Source organism: Lepidochelys kempii, chromosome 2, assembly GCF_965140285.1.
Source record: "Lepidochelys kempii isolate rLepKem1 chromosome 2, rLepKem1.hap1, whole genome shotgun sequence".
In the NCBI taxonomy this organism is placed as follows: domain Eukaryota; kingdom Metazoa; phylum Chordata; order Testudines; family Cheloniidae; genus Lepidochelys; species Lepidochelys kempii.
In genome coordinates, this window is record NC_136381.1 from 190,722,719 (window position 1) to 190,737,066 (window position 14,348).

The window sequence follows — 14,348 nt, forward strand, 5'->3', positions numbered from 1 at the left end:
TTATGGCATGGGGCCCTGGGCAATTGCCCTGCTTCCTACCTCTTAACACTGGCCCTGGTTTGTATATGGAGAAAGACAGTTGTTGTGGCACAGGCGGTCTGTGCAGTTTGTATAGACATTGGGGGTAGCCTCAGAAAGAAAGAGCTTGAGAACCCCCAATCTAGTCGCTTCTCCCAGGGAGGGGGGAAAAGGATTGTGCACTACATCTTCACTGGGAGTGGGACTGGAACTGGAACAAGCACCGTCCCCACCTCGCCCAGATTCACCAAAGGGGGAGCTCAGCAGACTGTCCTTTCAGCGCCCAGCTCAGATAAGGTGAGAGCTCCCAGGGTAGACAGGCCCTAAGCGTTCACACCCCCCCCCTAACTTCCTGTCCTGAATGGGGCGGCTGAAGGGGCACAGCTGCCCCGCGGGGAGGGTGGGGACAGCGTCCCTCAGGAGAGACCCACCCGCGCTGTACTGGGGGTGGGATAAGAGCATCGCCAATCCCACAAGCCTCCCGCTGCGGGAGGCGCCCAGCCCCCCGCTGGCATCTCAAGACCCCAGGGTCGCCCAGCCGGGCACGACAACAGCCGGGCACGAGGCAGGGCGCCAGCGGGCTGGCTTGAGCGGGGGCGCGAGGCAGCCAGGCGCTGACGCCCCGAGCGGCGGCTCCCCACTGCACCCAGCATGCCCAGCGGCCGTCACAGCCACGCGCCGCGGGGCGCGCGGGAGCCGAGGCCGGAGCAGGCGTGGAAGCGGCAGGAAGGCATCCGGGGGCGCCGCGCCGCACCTCCGGCGGCTCAGTCACGCGGCAAAGCGCAGGCAGAGGCTCGTGACGCAAGCGCTGGGAGAAGAACGGGCAGCCAGCGGCTGAGAACCACTCGTGCGGGGCCGAAGTCGAGAAGCGCGCGCTCGGGCTCTGTGCCAGGGAGTTAAACGCGCACCGGCTTGCCTTTCGAGAGCGGCTCCCGTCCAGCGGGACTTGATCACGTGCTAGGGATGAGCGTGCGCCTGCGCCTCGTAGCATCTCCTGGCGCGCCTGCGCAGTGTGGCTCTAGCTCTCTTCCCGCCCGCCTTCAGTTACCGGCTGGAGAGGCAGTACCTGCGGGAGCGAGCCCCCTCCGGTGGGTGAGAGGCCGCTTCATCCATAACCTCAGTTTCCCTCCTCCTTCCCCGAACCCACTCTCCCCTCTAGCCGCCCCAGCCCTTCCTCTCACCCCGGGCTGACCCTCCCGCTCACCAGGGGACCCTGACTCTTCCGGGCTGGCGGCGAACCCAGTCGGCTCGGCCCTTTCCTCCACGGTCAGGGCTGGTCCGGGGGATCGCCGCCGCTTGTGGGCAGGGAGCCCTGAGCGCAGGGATGCCCCGCCGGGGCATCGCCCGGCAGGACCCAGCACTACCCGGCGGGAGGGGTCTGAGGTGACCGACCTGCGAGGGCGCGTGGCCGGCGCGAGAATCGCGGCGCGTGTGACGTGCCCCGGCGCGTGTGTTCGTTGCGCACGCGAGTGAACCGCCCCTCCCCCGCGGAGTTTTCGTGAAGGTGTCGCGCGGAGGGGGGCGCTCGCCTCGCAGCGGCCCCGCCCACTTCCCTGGCACCCCGCCGGGGCTCGGCTCCCCCCCTCCCCCCCCCCGCCAGCGTCCCTCTCGTGCGGCTGGGCTGGGGGAGAGCCAGCTCGGAAAGCAACGGTAGGGCGCGTTTCAGCCCCAGGTCGGGCCGTCAGCAGCTGAGGAACGCTGCGTGCAGTGTTCTTTGCTTCGCTAGTGCAGCCCGGGGTTTTCCTGGGGAGGTATTTACATCGATGTTTTAGGTTGTATTGTGTTGAACGAAGCTTCCGTGAGAAGCTCAGCACTTCTAGGACCCGATCACAGTGTCCCGTGGGAAAGCCCAGGGGTGACATACTGATAAGCGACTCCCCGGGTAAAGAAGGTCCATGGAAAGATAGCGCAGCCCGGGACTGTGTTCTCCCTCTGCCCTGAGCTCAGCACAGCTGATGTGGAGGATGTTGTGCTTAGGCCTACCCAGTACAGTTCCTCATAGCCCCGGCGCACTCTCCAGGCAGTAAAGGGAGGGAGAACTAAGCCAACAGGTACCTGATCTCCACCCCCCTACTCCGTTTCTGCATCAGAGAGAATGATCTCTGAGATATATTGATCCTCTACATACTACAGATATTGGGGCAGTATATGAGCAAATTAGAAGCACTGACATTTCCAGGGGGTGAATTCTTTATAATGTTTGGATAGATTTGTTCAAAAAAGTCCGAAAAAGCAATAATTTATGTGGAAAAATAAGTTAGGTACATCTCATTAATGCAGGTCTTGAATACATAACGAAGTTATTCTGAAAACTGGTACTTCAACACTTTTTTTTTGTTTCATCCATTAGTTAAAGGATGAAAAGTGACAAGGAACCATTTTTTGTTAAATTTATAAAGTCTTCTGGAAACTCAGAATATTTTTTTAAAGCTCTTGAGGTAAGCACTTTTGGTACCACTATCAGCTGCTTTTTTCTGAATTTAGTTTTCCATTTAATTATTTTCATGGTTATTTGTAGCCTATTAATGCATATATCTGTAAATAAAATATATTGTTTCTGTCAGATGAAGGCATTTAATGTTCGATAATACAGTTGCCTTGTTTAACTTTTTTTCTACAGCGAAGGTCAACATTTTCTTTGTTATATATTTTTACTAATTTATAGTGGGTTAGTTTCACTTCTTAATACAGTGGAAAATTCATATAGTGAAATCATTGTTTTGTGAAACCGATTTCCCTGTGGCCCCAATCCTATAAGGTGCGGTGTGCCTCTGGAAAGGTGCTGAAGCACTCAAAACTTTTGGCCCAATCCTGCAAACAGTCGCTGCCTGGCATAGTGCTTACTACCGTGAAGTGTTTTTTTTAAATAATTGAAGATAGATGGTATAACCTAATTAAGAACCTTGACCTCTCCAAGGAGCAAATTGTCCCACAGGGTTTGAATTAATTTATTGAAGGGATTAAATGCTGTGCCTTGGTAACTAGCATTTGAATGATCATCCCGATCATACAGTGGTTGTAGAGGGCACTCAACAGGTTCCAGAACAGAGTGAGCTGCAATCCTGAGGGTTCAGGTTCCTCATCCACGCTACTATAGCTTCATTGAGGAGGGTGTCAAGTCATTTCTCCCCTGGGAAGTCAGTGAGAGTTAGAAGGCTCTCAGCACAGATGAGGTCCAATAGATGAAAATTTGTACACTGTACATTGCAGTGGATTGAAATAATTTGATATTTTTGTTCAACTTCACTACAAATCGATTCTTGTATAGTAATTTTGCTATAAGTAATTTCAACTGGATATGCTTTTGCAGTTGCTGTAGGATTCATTTAAAAGAATTGTCTAACAAAGGGAAAGGAATTTAAGTATGTTGTTGTTTCATGTTTTCTTGCAGTCCATAAAAGAATTTCAGTCAGAAGAATATCTCCAGATCCTTGAAGAAGTGCCAGCACTCAATATAAAAGAGAATGACAAATCCCTTTACATCTGTGACCCTTTTAGTGGCATTGTTTTTAGTCACCTCAAAAAGGTTTGCTACCCACTAGATTAGTTACAAGTGTCCTATTCCTTTCTAAGGAATGCTCATATACATGATCCTACACATTTTCTCTTTCTGAATTCTATATACTGGCTTGTAATGTACACAGTGAATATGTGTAATATGCTGTTAAACAGAGTTTCAGTGGGAAAATTGCAAAGGGTAGGAATAGCATAAAAGGTAAGGCAAGACAAGGGTTTCAATCCTTCAGTCTCAATGGCCTGTGCTTCTACAGGATCTGTGACCACCTTCTTTGTTTCTCCCAGTCATAGAGCAGTCTGGGAAAATGGCATGGTTGCAGTGATCTCTGAGAAGTTGCAGTAGCAAAGGACAGCATAGCCAGAGATCAGTGGCGCTCCAGACATTTCCTCTGTTACCTATGTTGGGGCCAGCTCTATTCCATGTGAGGATTTCCCTATGTTTGAGCAATCCCCAGCCAATCGGTTGGTCAGTTTCAACCGCTTTGTGTTGCTGGGATGGGGTGTTGGATATTCCCCAAGATAGGTTTTTTGACAAGATCCCCTTTTTGTGAGAAAAGTGTCACCCTTCCTTCCATATTAATCCTCTTTGATCTTTTTGTTTTATTTTTGTTGCAGCTTGGCTGTAGGATCGTTGGACCACAGGTAGTCATATTTTGTATGCAGCACCAGCGATGTGTCCCGAAAGCCGAATACCCTGTTCATAATATGGCCATGGCTGATATAACAATATCCTGTACTAGTCTTGAAAAAGAAACTAGGGTAATTTATTACAATATATAATGGAAGAATAATTGTTCAGCTAGATTTTTGTGAAGTTTACTTCCAGATACAGCAGTAAAAAGATTTATTGGTTACTTCTTTGTAAATGCATTTTTCACTTACTGAAAACTTTTAAGTCAGAAATACAATTCAAATATATATAGAAAGAGTTATTTTTAAATGATGATGATGTGACGCTTATTTTTCCATCTGAATAATTTTTGGCCCTTTGAATGAATTAAAGTTCCCATTCTAATCTTTTAGATGAAGAAAATATCTGCAGTTTTACTTTGGGTGTTTGGATGCATTTAACTTTTTCTCAGTTGATTACTTTGTTTAAAGAATGATGTTATCAAAGAGATCAGCAGAAACCTCAGATCTGTGTTATACAAGTACTATGTAGAAAAAAATACTTCATTGGTTGTTTGAGGGGGCATAGGAATAATTTATAATTAACAGCATTCATGAACTGACTTGAGATCTAGATGGATTGTCCAGCTAGCTATCTACGGCTAAGATGTCACAGACCATATAATGTGTTATTGTTTATATCAAACTATAAAGTAATTAAAAATTTAATACTTAGGCTACTCTCAATATCTGTTAAATATTGAACATTTTGATCACACTGTATATTAAGGTTTCATTTATAAAGGCTTAATAAATTATGAATAGATGTTTGTCTAGTTAATCAATTGGAGTCCAGGTTAGTAAGTGTCTTATAGTCACCTATAACAACTTCTACTGATGTGCTTATAGTAAGGCTGTCAATTAATTGCAGTTAACTCATGCAATTAACTCAAAAAAGTTAATCGCAATTAATTGCACTGTTAAACAATAGAATACCAATTGAAATTTATTAAATGGTTTTGGAAGTTTTTCTACATTTTCAAATATATTTATTTCTACTGCAACACAGAATACAACGCGTACAGTGCTCACTTTATATTATTATTTTTATTACAAACATTTGCACTGTAAATATGATAAACAAAAGAAATAGTATTTGTCAATTCGCCTCATACAGTCTCTTTATCGTGAAAGTGTAACTTACATATGTAGATTTTTTTTTTGTTACATAACTGCACTCAAAAACAAAACAATGTAAAATTTAGAGCCTACAAGTCCACTCAGTCCTACTTCAGCCAATCTCTCAGGCAAACAAGTGTGGTTAAAATTTGCAGGAGATAAAGCTGCCCACTTCTTGTTTACAATGTTACCTAAAAGTGAGAACAGGCGTTCACGTGGCACTGTTGTAGCCGGCATCACAAGGTATTTACATGCCAGATGCACTAAAGATTCATATGTCCCGTCATGCTTCATCCACCATTCCAGAGGATGTGTCCATGCTCGATAACGGTCCAAAGCAGAGTGGACCAACACATGTTCATTTTCATCATCTGAGTCAGATGCCTCCAGCAGAAGGTTGATTTTCTTTTTTGGTGGTTTGAGTTCTGTAGTTTCAGCATCTGAGTGTTGCTCTTTTAAGACTTCTGAAACCATGTGCCACTCCTCGTCCCTCTCAGATTTTGGATGGCACTTCAGATTCTTAAACCTTGGGTCAAGTGCTGTAGCTATTTTTAGAAATCTCACATTGGTGCCTTCTTTATGTTTTGTCAAATCTTCAGTGAAAGTGTTCTTAAAACAAACGTGTGCTGAGTCATCCTCCGCGACTGCTATAACATGAGATATATGGCAGAATGTGGGTAAAACGGAACAGGTTACATACAATTCTCCCCCAAGGAGTTCAGTCACAAATTTAATTAACACATTTTTTTAACGAGCATCATCAGCATGGAAGCATGTCCTCTGGAATGGTGGCCGAAGCATGAAGGGGCATAGGAATGTTTAACACACCTTCTTGTCACCTGTTGGGAATGGGTGATGTCCATCTTGATTGAATTGGCCTCATTAGGACTACAAAAAGTAATTTTCCCTCTGTTGATATTCACCCCTTCTTGTCAACTGATGAGAATAGGCCACTTCCACCTTGATAGAATTGTCCTCGTTAGCACTGACCCCCAACTTGGTAAGGCAACTCCCATCTTTTCATGGGCTGTAATATATATATTGCTTACTGTATTTTTCACTCCATGCATCTGATGAAATGGGTTTTAGCCCACGAAAGCTTATGCCCAAGTAAATTTATTAGTCTGTAAGGTGCCACAAGGACTCCTCATTGTTTTTGCTGATATAGACTAACACGGCTACTACTCTGAAACCTGTTTTAATGATAAAGAGATTGCACTACAGTATTTGTATTAAATGAATTGAAAAATACTATTTCTTTTGTTTTTTTCAATGCAAATATTTTTAATAAAAATAAATACAAGGTGAGTACTGTACACTTTGTATTCTGTGTTGTAATTGAAATCAATGTATTTGAAAATGTAGAAAACATCCAAAATATTTAGATAAATGGTATTAACAGCGTGATTAATCACACAATTAATTGCGATTAATTTTTTAATTGCACAATTAATCGCGATTAATTTTTTAATTGATTGACAGCCCTAGGTTATAGCCATGTATCACACATGGTGTTCATTCTATATCATGCTTATGGCATCTATTACTCATTTGTTAACCCTTTATAAGCTATTTATAAATTTACTCAATAAAAATGACAACATTTTTTCTTAAGTGACTGTTTCTGTCTAGTAATAGTATGTGATGTGGATTCCTGGGTAGTAAACAGAACACAGGCATTTTTCCTTATTTAATCTGTATTGTAAATGTGTTCTGGAGGGCGCAATCCCCTGGTATCCACTATTTTACAGTTTTTAAAGGGATTCCTTCAAAATTGTTCATTTCTATGTAGACAAAAGACATTTTTCTGTTTTAAAGGTGCCATAAAGTTAAGTTCCAGGAGAAATCATAGGACATGGAGTAATCTTTTTTTTTTAAAAAAAAATAAGCAATATTAAAATCTACTTTTTGTTGTTTGACTACTTTATCTTTATTTGCGGGTTTTTGTTTTGTTTTTTTTGCTCTTTAGGAAGAAGTTCATAAGTATGTACAGATGATGGGTGGCCGTGTGTACAGAGATCTCAATGCATCAGTAACTCATCTTATAGCTGGAGAAGTTGGCAGCAAGAAATATTTAGTGGCTGCTGCTCTGAAGAAACCCATATTGCTTCCTACTTGGATAAAAGCATTGTGGGATAAGTCCCAACAAGGGTAAAAGAACCACTTTTTCTATTAGGAAATATTAAATCTTGTATTGGTTCTAGACTATACTTATTCCTTTGGAGTTGTGTTGGAAAAAGATCTGTCTTATTTTCTTTCTTTTTTTCTCCTGCAGTATGATTAGATACACAGATATAAGCATGGAAAACTTCATTTGTCCTTTGTTTCGTGGCTGTACAATCTGTGTAACTGGCTTAAGCAGTGTGGACAGGAAGGAGGTGCAGCGTCTCACTACTGAGCATGGTGGTCAATACACAGGGCAGCTCAAGATGAATGAGTGCACCCACCTCATTGTTCAAGAGCCAAAAGGTAGGTATTCGTCAGTCAATTTAAGTTTGAAGGGACAATTTAGCATAAAGCTAAGCATGTGCACAAGTGTTTGGAGAATCAGGGCCTAAGTCTGTATCTGTTTCATTATGCTGTTATTATTGCCAGTGCTGTTAGGATAAATATATGCAAGAAGAGTGATACAGAGTATTCTTAAGGGAAGGTGGAAATGAGAACAAAAAGGGACACACAAGCAGAGACCCAAACGCTATCAGAGGAGGAAGGGGAGAGGCCTTCAGAAAAGAAAAAATAGAATCTAAACTAAATTTTGATGAAATTAGGAGACTTAGGAATTTTAATGATGATATTAATTGGATTACAAATAAACTTGAAGATAAAATTTTCCCACTAAAATTTATGAATTTCCTCTTACAAAAATAAAATTAAAGCACTACATTGTTCTTTGTAGTTTTGTTTGAGACACACTGGACAGAATTTTTAAATTTCCTCCATACTTTTCCTGGGCAATTATTTTGTGATTTCTCTTTTCCCCTCTTGAAGCCCCAAGATCTTGTTATGGCAATTCTGTCTCTGGCCAAAGAGCTTGGCATAGCTCCTTTAGTGGAACTGTCAGCTTGGCAGAACAATGTGAGGCATTTTCGTCACTGGGTCTGAATGCTTGAGTGCTCAGATACCAGAATGATGAAAGCAGTATAAACACCTGTGTAGACACTACCAAAACATGTCAGTCTGGAACTTGTGAGCCAAGTAAGACTTAAAATCTGATTGCAACATGACAGAATGTGCTAATGCTGACTGCCCCATTTGATTTTTTTTTATTTGATTTTTTTTTTTTTTAATTTAGGACCTTTTTAAACAGCTCATTGTAGATGAGATTTAATATCGTTGGTAGCTCAGCCAACCATATATTTTAATTTTCTGTACACAATACAATTATATTGGTTAAAAGGTTGCAAAAGTTTTAACCTTGGATGTTTTGCAACTTTAGTGTCACAACTGCGAAATATATCTCCCTAATAACATGGTCACAAGATGACTTTTTTGCTAGCTGACAGTTGTTTCCATTTTAAGTATGTGAAGAAAAGTATGCATTTGCTTTTATATATAATATATTTTAAAACACATAGTTTTTAGTCCATAAAGTCATGATTTCAAATTCCATAGCAGAACTTTGGACTAATGTCTAATGTTAGCACTGCAGTGAAGTACAGATGAACTATAAAACTGATATTTTATAGCATCCTGTAAGTGGTAAGTATATTAATCATAAATAGTGCTTAGTATGATTATTATTTAGTAGTATTGCTGTTCATCTGTATCTGACATCTAGCAGTTTCTTCTGCCAATTTCTTGTTGCGGTTCAGATGGATGTTTAAGATCTTGTGGCAGTTTTCAAAACAGAAAACCTAACAGATAAAAATGTCCGAGGATGTGTTAGACTTATTTGGCTAGTGTGCTTGCACTAGCATACTTAACATTGCTTTTAAAGCAAATTAGGATAGCTTGATTATGAAAGGTGTAATATAAAATCAACAAATAATCTTTTATATCATAGGCAATAGTGCTGTCAAAGGAACCAAATTACATTGATACAGCTTTAGTGAATTTGATGTAAACTGCCACTTGGAATAGAGAAAAAGCCCCTTGGTATTTGAGAATGTATTGGTAATTACCACTTCCAAATGCAGTTTTTGTTTTAACTTTCTTGATTTTACAATGTGTGGTCATCCTTTCAGAATTGTCACTTATTGGAGTATTAGCCTTTTATTGATTGTGATTTGTCTTTATATAAAGGTCAGAAATATGAATGTGCCAAAAAATGGAATGTGCAGTGTGTGTCCATCCAGTGGTTTTTTGACAGTATCGAGAATGGCTTCTGCCAGGATGAGGCAATGTATAAGACAGAGTCTGTACAAAAGCAAAATACCACACCCAGTACATCAACTCCTACTAGCCAAGCTAGCAAACCTGACAGTAAGTAAGACATCTCAGTATACTGAGTGAGTTGATGATATTTCAGTTAAGAGAAAGGAAATGTTTGAGTTGAGTGGGCTGCTACCAACTCTAACTGCACTAAAATTTTGGTAATGAGGCCCTGATCCTGCAAACACATGCTTAAATTTTAGTATAGGGTTTATTCACATGCTTGAAGTTAAGTGTGTGTGTGTTTGCAGGGTCAGGGCCCAATTTTTTTTATATATATGTGTGTGTGTGTGTGTGTGTGTGTGTGTGTGTGTATTTACATTTGATATGAACATAGTCTGCTCTTGGATATTGCCCTCCAATGCTCCTAAGTGGACCAAAAATATAAATATATATATTTTGGTCCGCGTAGGAGCATTGGAGGGCAATATCCAAGAGCAGACTATGTTCATATCAAATGTAAATACATCTAATTTAGTAGATGGCCACAAAGCTGATTGGGCAGAATAATTTTTCATAAACTGTTCTCCCACATCTTAAGACTGACAGTTCTTCAGGAGAAAGAGGAACATGAGTTCTGTGTAAACACCGTTGCTACTAGTGAGAGCATACTGACTTCTGGTGTAATGAAACCCTACATTTTAACAGAGGCTAGACTATGCATTATTGTGGTTCTCAGGATTTGTCTTCCTTATTAGCATAGTAAAATCATATTTGACAGTCATACATTCTGTTTGGTTAAGCAGTGGGAGAGACTAACTTATTTTCGTCTTTTTTATTTTAACTTTATTTAAAGGTCGTACCCTTTCAGATGTCAGCCACATTTCCAATATCAGTTTGAATGGCATTAATGAAACTGCATGTAGCTCTGCTTTGAACAGCAGGCTGGATCCTCCTCCTGATGATCTGGAAAATGTGGATATCAGTTCTTTTCAAGCCCCTGATGATTTACTAGATGGGTGTCGAGTAAGTTTAACTATGTACAATTCTGAAATGACCAGTTATCCTTTGGATGCAGCTAGTCTGGGTCTTCTGTAGTTATTGCTACAGTAAAATGTTAGTCCTACTCCCAGCACAAAGATATAATCTATTTCAAGATAAACCAAACTAGACTGTTTATAATGTATTTGGGGTACTGGAAAAAGTGTCTTCAAATTGGAGTTGGTTAAGATGTGAAGCAGTATTGGCAACTTTATTTAATGGGAAATATTTTATTGGCATTTCCTTCTGCTAGTGGGAAGTTGAGTTATACAAGATGAAGTCACAAGGATGAGCACTGAGGATGGAATAATTTCTTTTTTGCAATTTTTCATAAGCTAAAGCTTGTGTATTTGTATGTTTCTTTGATTGGGTAATGAACGGTATCAAAATACAGCTACTTCAACCAAAAATATCTTACCTTGTTCTTTTCTTTCTCCTTGCAGATTTATCTCTGTGGCTTCAGTGGCAGGAAGTTAGATAAAATGAGAAGGCTTATTAACTCTGGTGGTGGTGTTCGATTTAATCAGCTCAATGAAGATGTCACCCATGTTATTGTGGGAGAATATAATGATGAACTGAAGCAGTTTTTGAGCAAGACTACTCACAGGTTCTGATAACTATGTTGCTTAAAAGACACTTCCATAATCATGTTTCCTCTTGTAAACAAAGAAAATATGTATTGATTAAACTTCTTTTTTTAAACTAAATAGCTGTGTATACCATAGAGATAAAAATGGTAAAGACCATTTAAGTTGTGGTAACTAATCAACAACATTTTACCACTGGGAATAGTGTTTTTTAGGTAGCGTATCTCATAGATACTAAGGTCAGAAGGGACCATTATAGATTCATAGATATTTAGGTCAGAAGGGACCATTATGATCACCTAGTCTGACCTCCTGCACAACGCAGGCCACAGAATCTCACCCACCCACTCCTGAAGAACCTCACCTATGTCTGAGCTATTGAAGTCCTCAAATCGTGGTTTAAAGACTTCAAGGAGCAGAGAATCCTCCAGCAAGTGACCCATGCCCCATGCTACAGAGGAAGGCAAAAAACCTCCAGGTCCTCTTCCAATCTGCCCTGGAGGAAAATTCCTTCCCGACCCCAAATATGGCGATCAGCTAAACCCTGAGCATATGGGCAAGATTCACCAGCCAGATACTACAGAAAATTCTTTCCTGGATAACTCAGATCCCACCCTATCTAACATCTCATCACAGGCCATTAGGCCTATTTACCATGAATATTTAAAGATCAATTAATTACCAAAATCATGTTATCTCATCATACCATCTCCATAAACTTATCGAGTTTAATCTTAAAGCCAGATAGATCTTTTGCCCCCACTGCTTCCCTTGGAAGGCTATTCCCAAACTTCACTCCTCTGATGGTTAGAAACCTTCATCTAATTTCAAGTCTAAACTTCCTGGTGGCCAGTTTATATCCATTTGTTCTTATGTCCACATTGGTACTGAGCTTAAATAATTCCTCTCCCTCTCCAGTATTTATCCCTCTGATATATTTATAGAGAGAAATCATATCTCTACTCATCCTTCTTTTAGTTAGGCTTAACAAGCCAAGCTCCTTGAGTCTCCTCACATTCAACAGAAAAAAAATATTAGCTGGTGAGGATTATATGAAAATTCTAGAAACCCTAAATATTTGTGATAAATTACATTTTCTTGGTTGTATTTCTTGTAGAAAATATGTGTAAAAATCCATATTCTCAAACTTTGAAATATTCAAAAAATGCGAAAAAGGCTGCAGTGTGGATAAAACTCAAACTTTTTTGTTGTAACTGAAGTCAGATGAGTGTCCCAAACTTCTTACAGAAACACAAGTGTATTTGTAGAGTGAGCAGTGTCTGAGAGGAAAAAAAATATGACTCTCAAACCCATTTTAACCTATCTTACCTGTGTGTGTAATATAAAAAATAATTTTATTTTATAGGCCTCATGCAGTGACAGCAAAATGGTTGCTGGAGTGCTTTGGTAAGGGTTACTTACTTCCAGTGGAGCAGTATATCCCTCTGAATTACCAGCCAATAGAAAATCCAGTTTTGGAGCAACCTGGAGTTAAACGAACTGTTCCCAAAAGTAATAGTCTCACAAAAAAAGAAGCTATAAAGCTTGTACTGCACCAGAAAGCAGATGAAGATGACCTCCTCTCTCAATATGTGAATAATGATTCCACATTAAGTAAGTTCTGGTCCAAGCACTTCATAAAAAGACAAAATTTATGTATAGCTCTTATGAAAAACTTGTGGTGCCATCTACAAAGATGGACATAGAAAAATGTAGTTACCTGATTTTAATCATATGTAAAGAAATTGCGATTCATACCCCGTAGCATGTACATTTTTAAAATCTTGACATGGTTTGTATATTAATTTCCCTACTGTGCTTAAGAAAACAACATAAATTAGATGTAAGCATGCCTCATATTGAGCAGTTTGTAAATGGAATCTAAAATATTGGGTTCCAGTACTGCATTATTTTCAATTAATAACTAATAGGATGGTTGAAACTCATTTTCTCCCTTACATCCCAGTGTGTGAAATTTTCATCAAGTGGTTATTTTTTCTATTTTAGTTGAAGTTGAAAAGCTAGAAACTGGTAACTTCAGTGATGCTACTCATGTTACCATTCAAGAAGAGAAGCAGTCCTCTATCTGTCATAGTTCACTGACTGAGACTTCTACAGTGGTTGAAGAAGGCTTATTCAGCAGAAAGAGGTTCCTTCTTTTGGGTTTTGGTGAAGAGGATGAGTCCTGCATTGTAGAAATTATAAAGGAGAATGCTGGGAAAGTTCTACCCCCTCAAAGCAGAGCAATTGCAGACTATGCTGTGGTTCCTTTACTGGGATGCAAGGTGGAGTCAACTGTAGGAGATGTTGTTACAAACACATGGATGGTAAGGGTATACTGTAGAGGTATGACCAAACAAATATTAGTGTTAGAAATATAGAAACCAAAAACTTATTGATGGTTATATTTTCATTAGAACAGAGGTTTTAGCTTTGTTTAATTAGTGTACACCAAATTAAGAGAGTGCTTTTTAATGCACTTCTTCTTTATAGGTGTGTCTTTTACCTGTCTCATTTATTTCTTCCTGCTTTATTAAATCAGATTCTGACTTAGTGGCACAAAGACTTTGTACGCAAGACTCTGCTCTAGTTGCCTGCATAATAGGGTTATGAAGAGAGAGCTAGGTGCAGTTAAGTTGTGAATGACATTTCATTTTTAACATCTGTTTAGTAAGCTATCTTTTTTTCTTTTGCCCCACACTTCCCCATATCTCTCTAATAACATATGTAGCTGTATCTGGGTGATGCAATTGCCGGCTGACATTGTAGCTCATGTGGTCAAACATTTAAATATGTTGACCTAGATAATGCTTAGCACCTGGATTAATTGCCATTTGGTGTTTTTCATTATTAGATAATTAACTGTGAAATAAAACCCATGCTAACTCTTATATTGGGTTTTAAAATGTTTTAAAGCCGTATTCATTGTTGGAAAAATAGAAATTTAGAAGGCTTAAATCTTAATGTGAATTTGACTGAAACTTTCTGGATCTTTTGAAGTAATTTATCTGATCACATATAGAGTAATACATGTTCTAATTTGACCTTGAGGCACAAAGACAAAGGATGTCTTGCTGTTGATTCCAT

General features: G+C 40.1%; 1 protein-coding gene across 9 annotated transcripts in view; it reads left to right on the top strand.

Moving 5' to 3' along the window:
• Positions 1-691: 691 nt before the first annotated feature.
• Positions 692-14,348, top strand: part of TOPBP1 (DNA topoisomerase II binding protein 1) — a 46,991-nt gene continuing 33,334 nt past the window's right edge. The window contains exons 1-11 of one of the 9 annotated variants that reach the window (XM_073333185.2): positions 692-1,110; positions 2,369-2,456; positions 3,410-3,544; positions 4,150-4,293; positions 7,292-7,473; positions 7,598-7,791; positions 9,565-9,744; positions 10,490-10,659; positions 11,118-11,281; positions 12,628-12,875; positions 13,269-13,588. In XM_073333185.2, the coding sequence (XP_073189286.1) occupies positions 2,376-2,456; positions 3,410-3,544; positions 4,150-4,293; positions 7,292-7,473; positions 7,598-7,791; positions 9,565-9,744; positions 10,490-10,659; positions 11,118-11,281; positions 12,628-12,875; positions 13,269-13,588 (1,818 nt within the window). In that variant the 5' untranslated portion in view covers positions 692-1,110; positions 2,369-2,375. The other 8 variants (XM_073333182.2, XM_073333186.2, XM_073333180.2 and 5 more) reach the window with 8 other exon arrangements.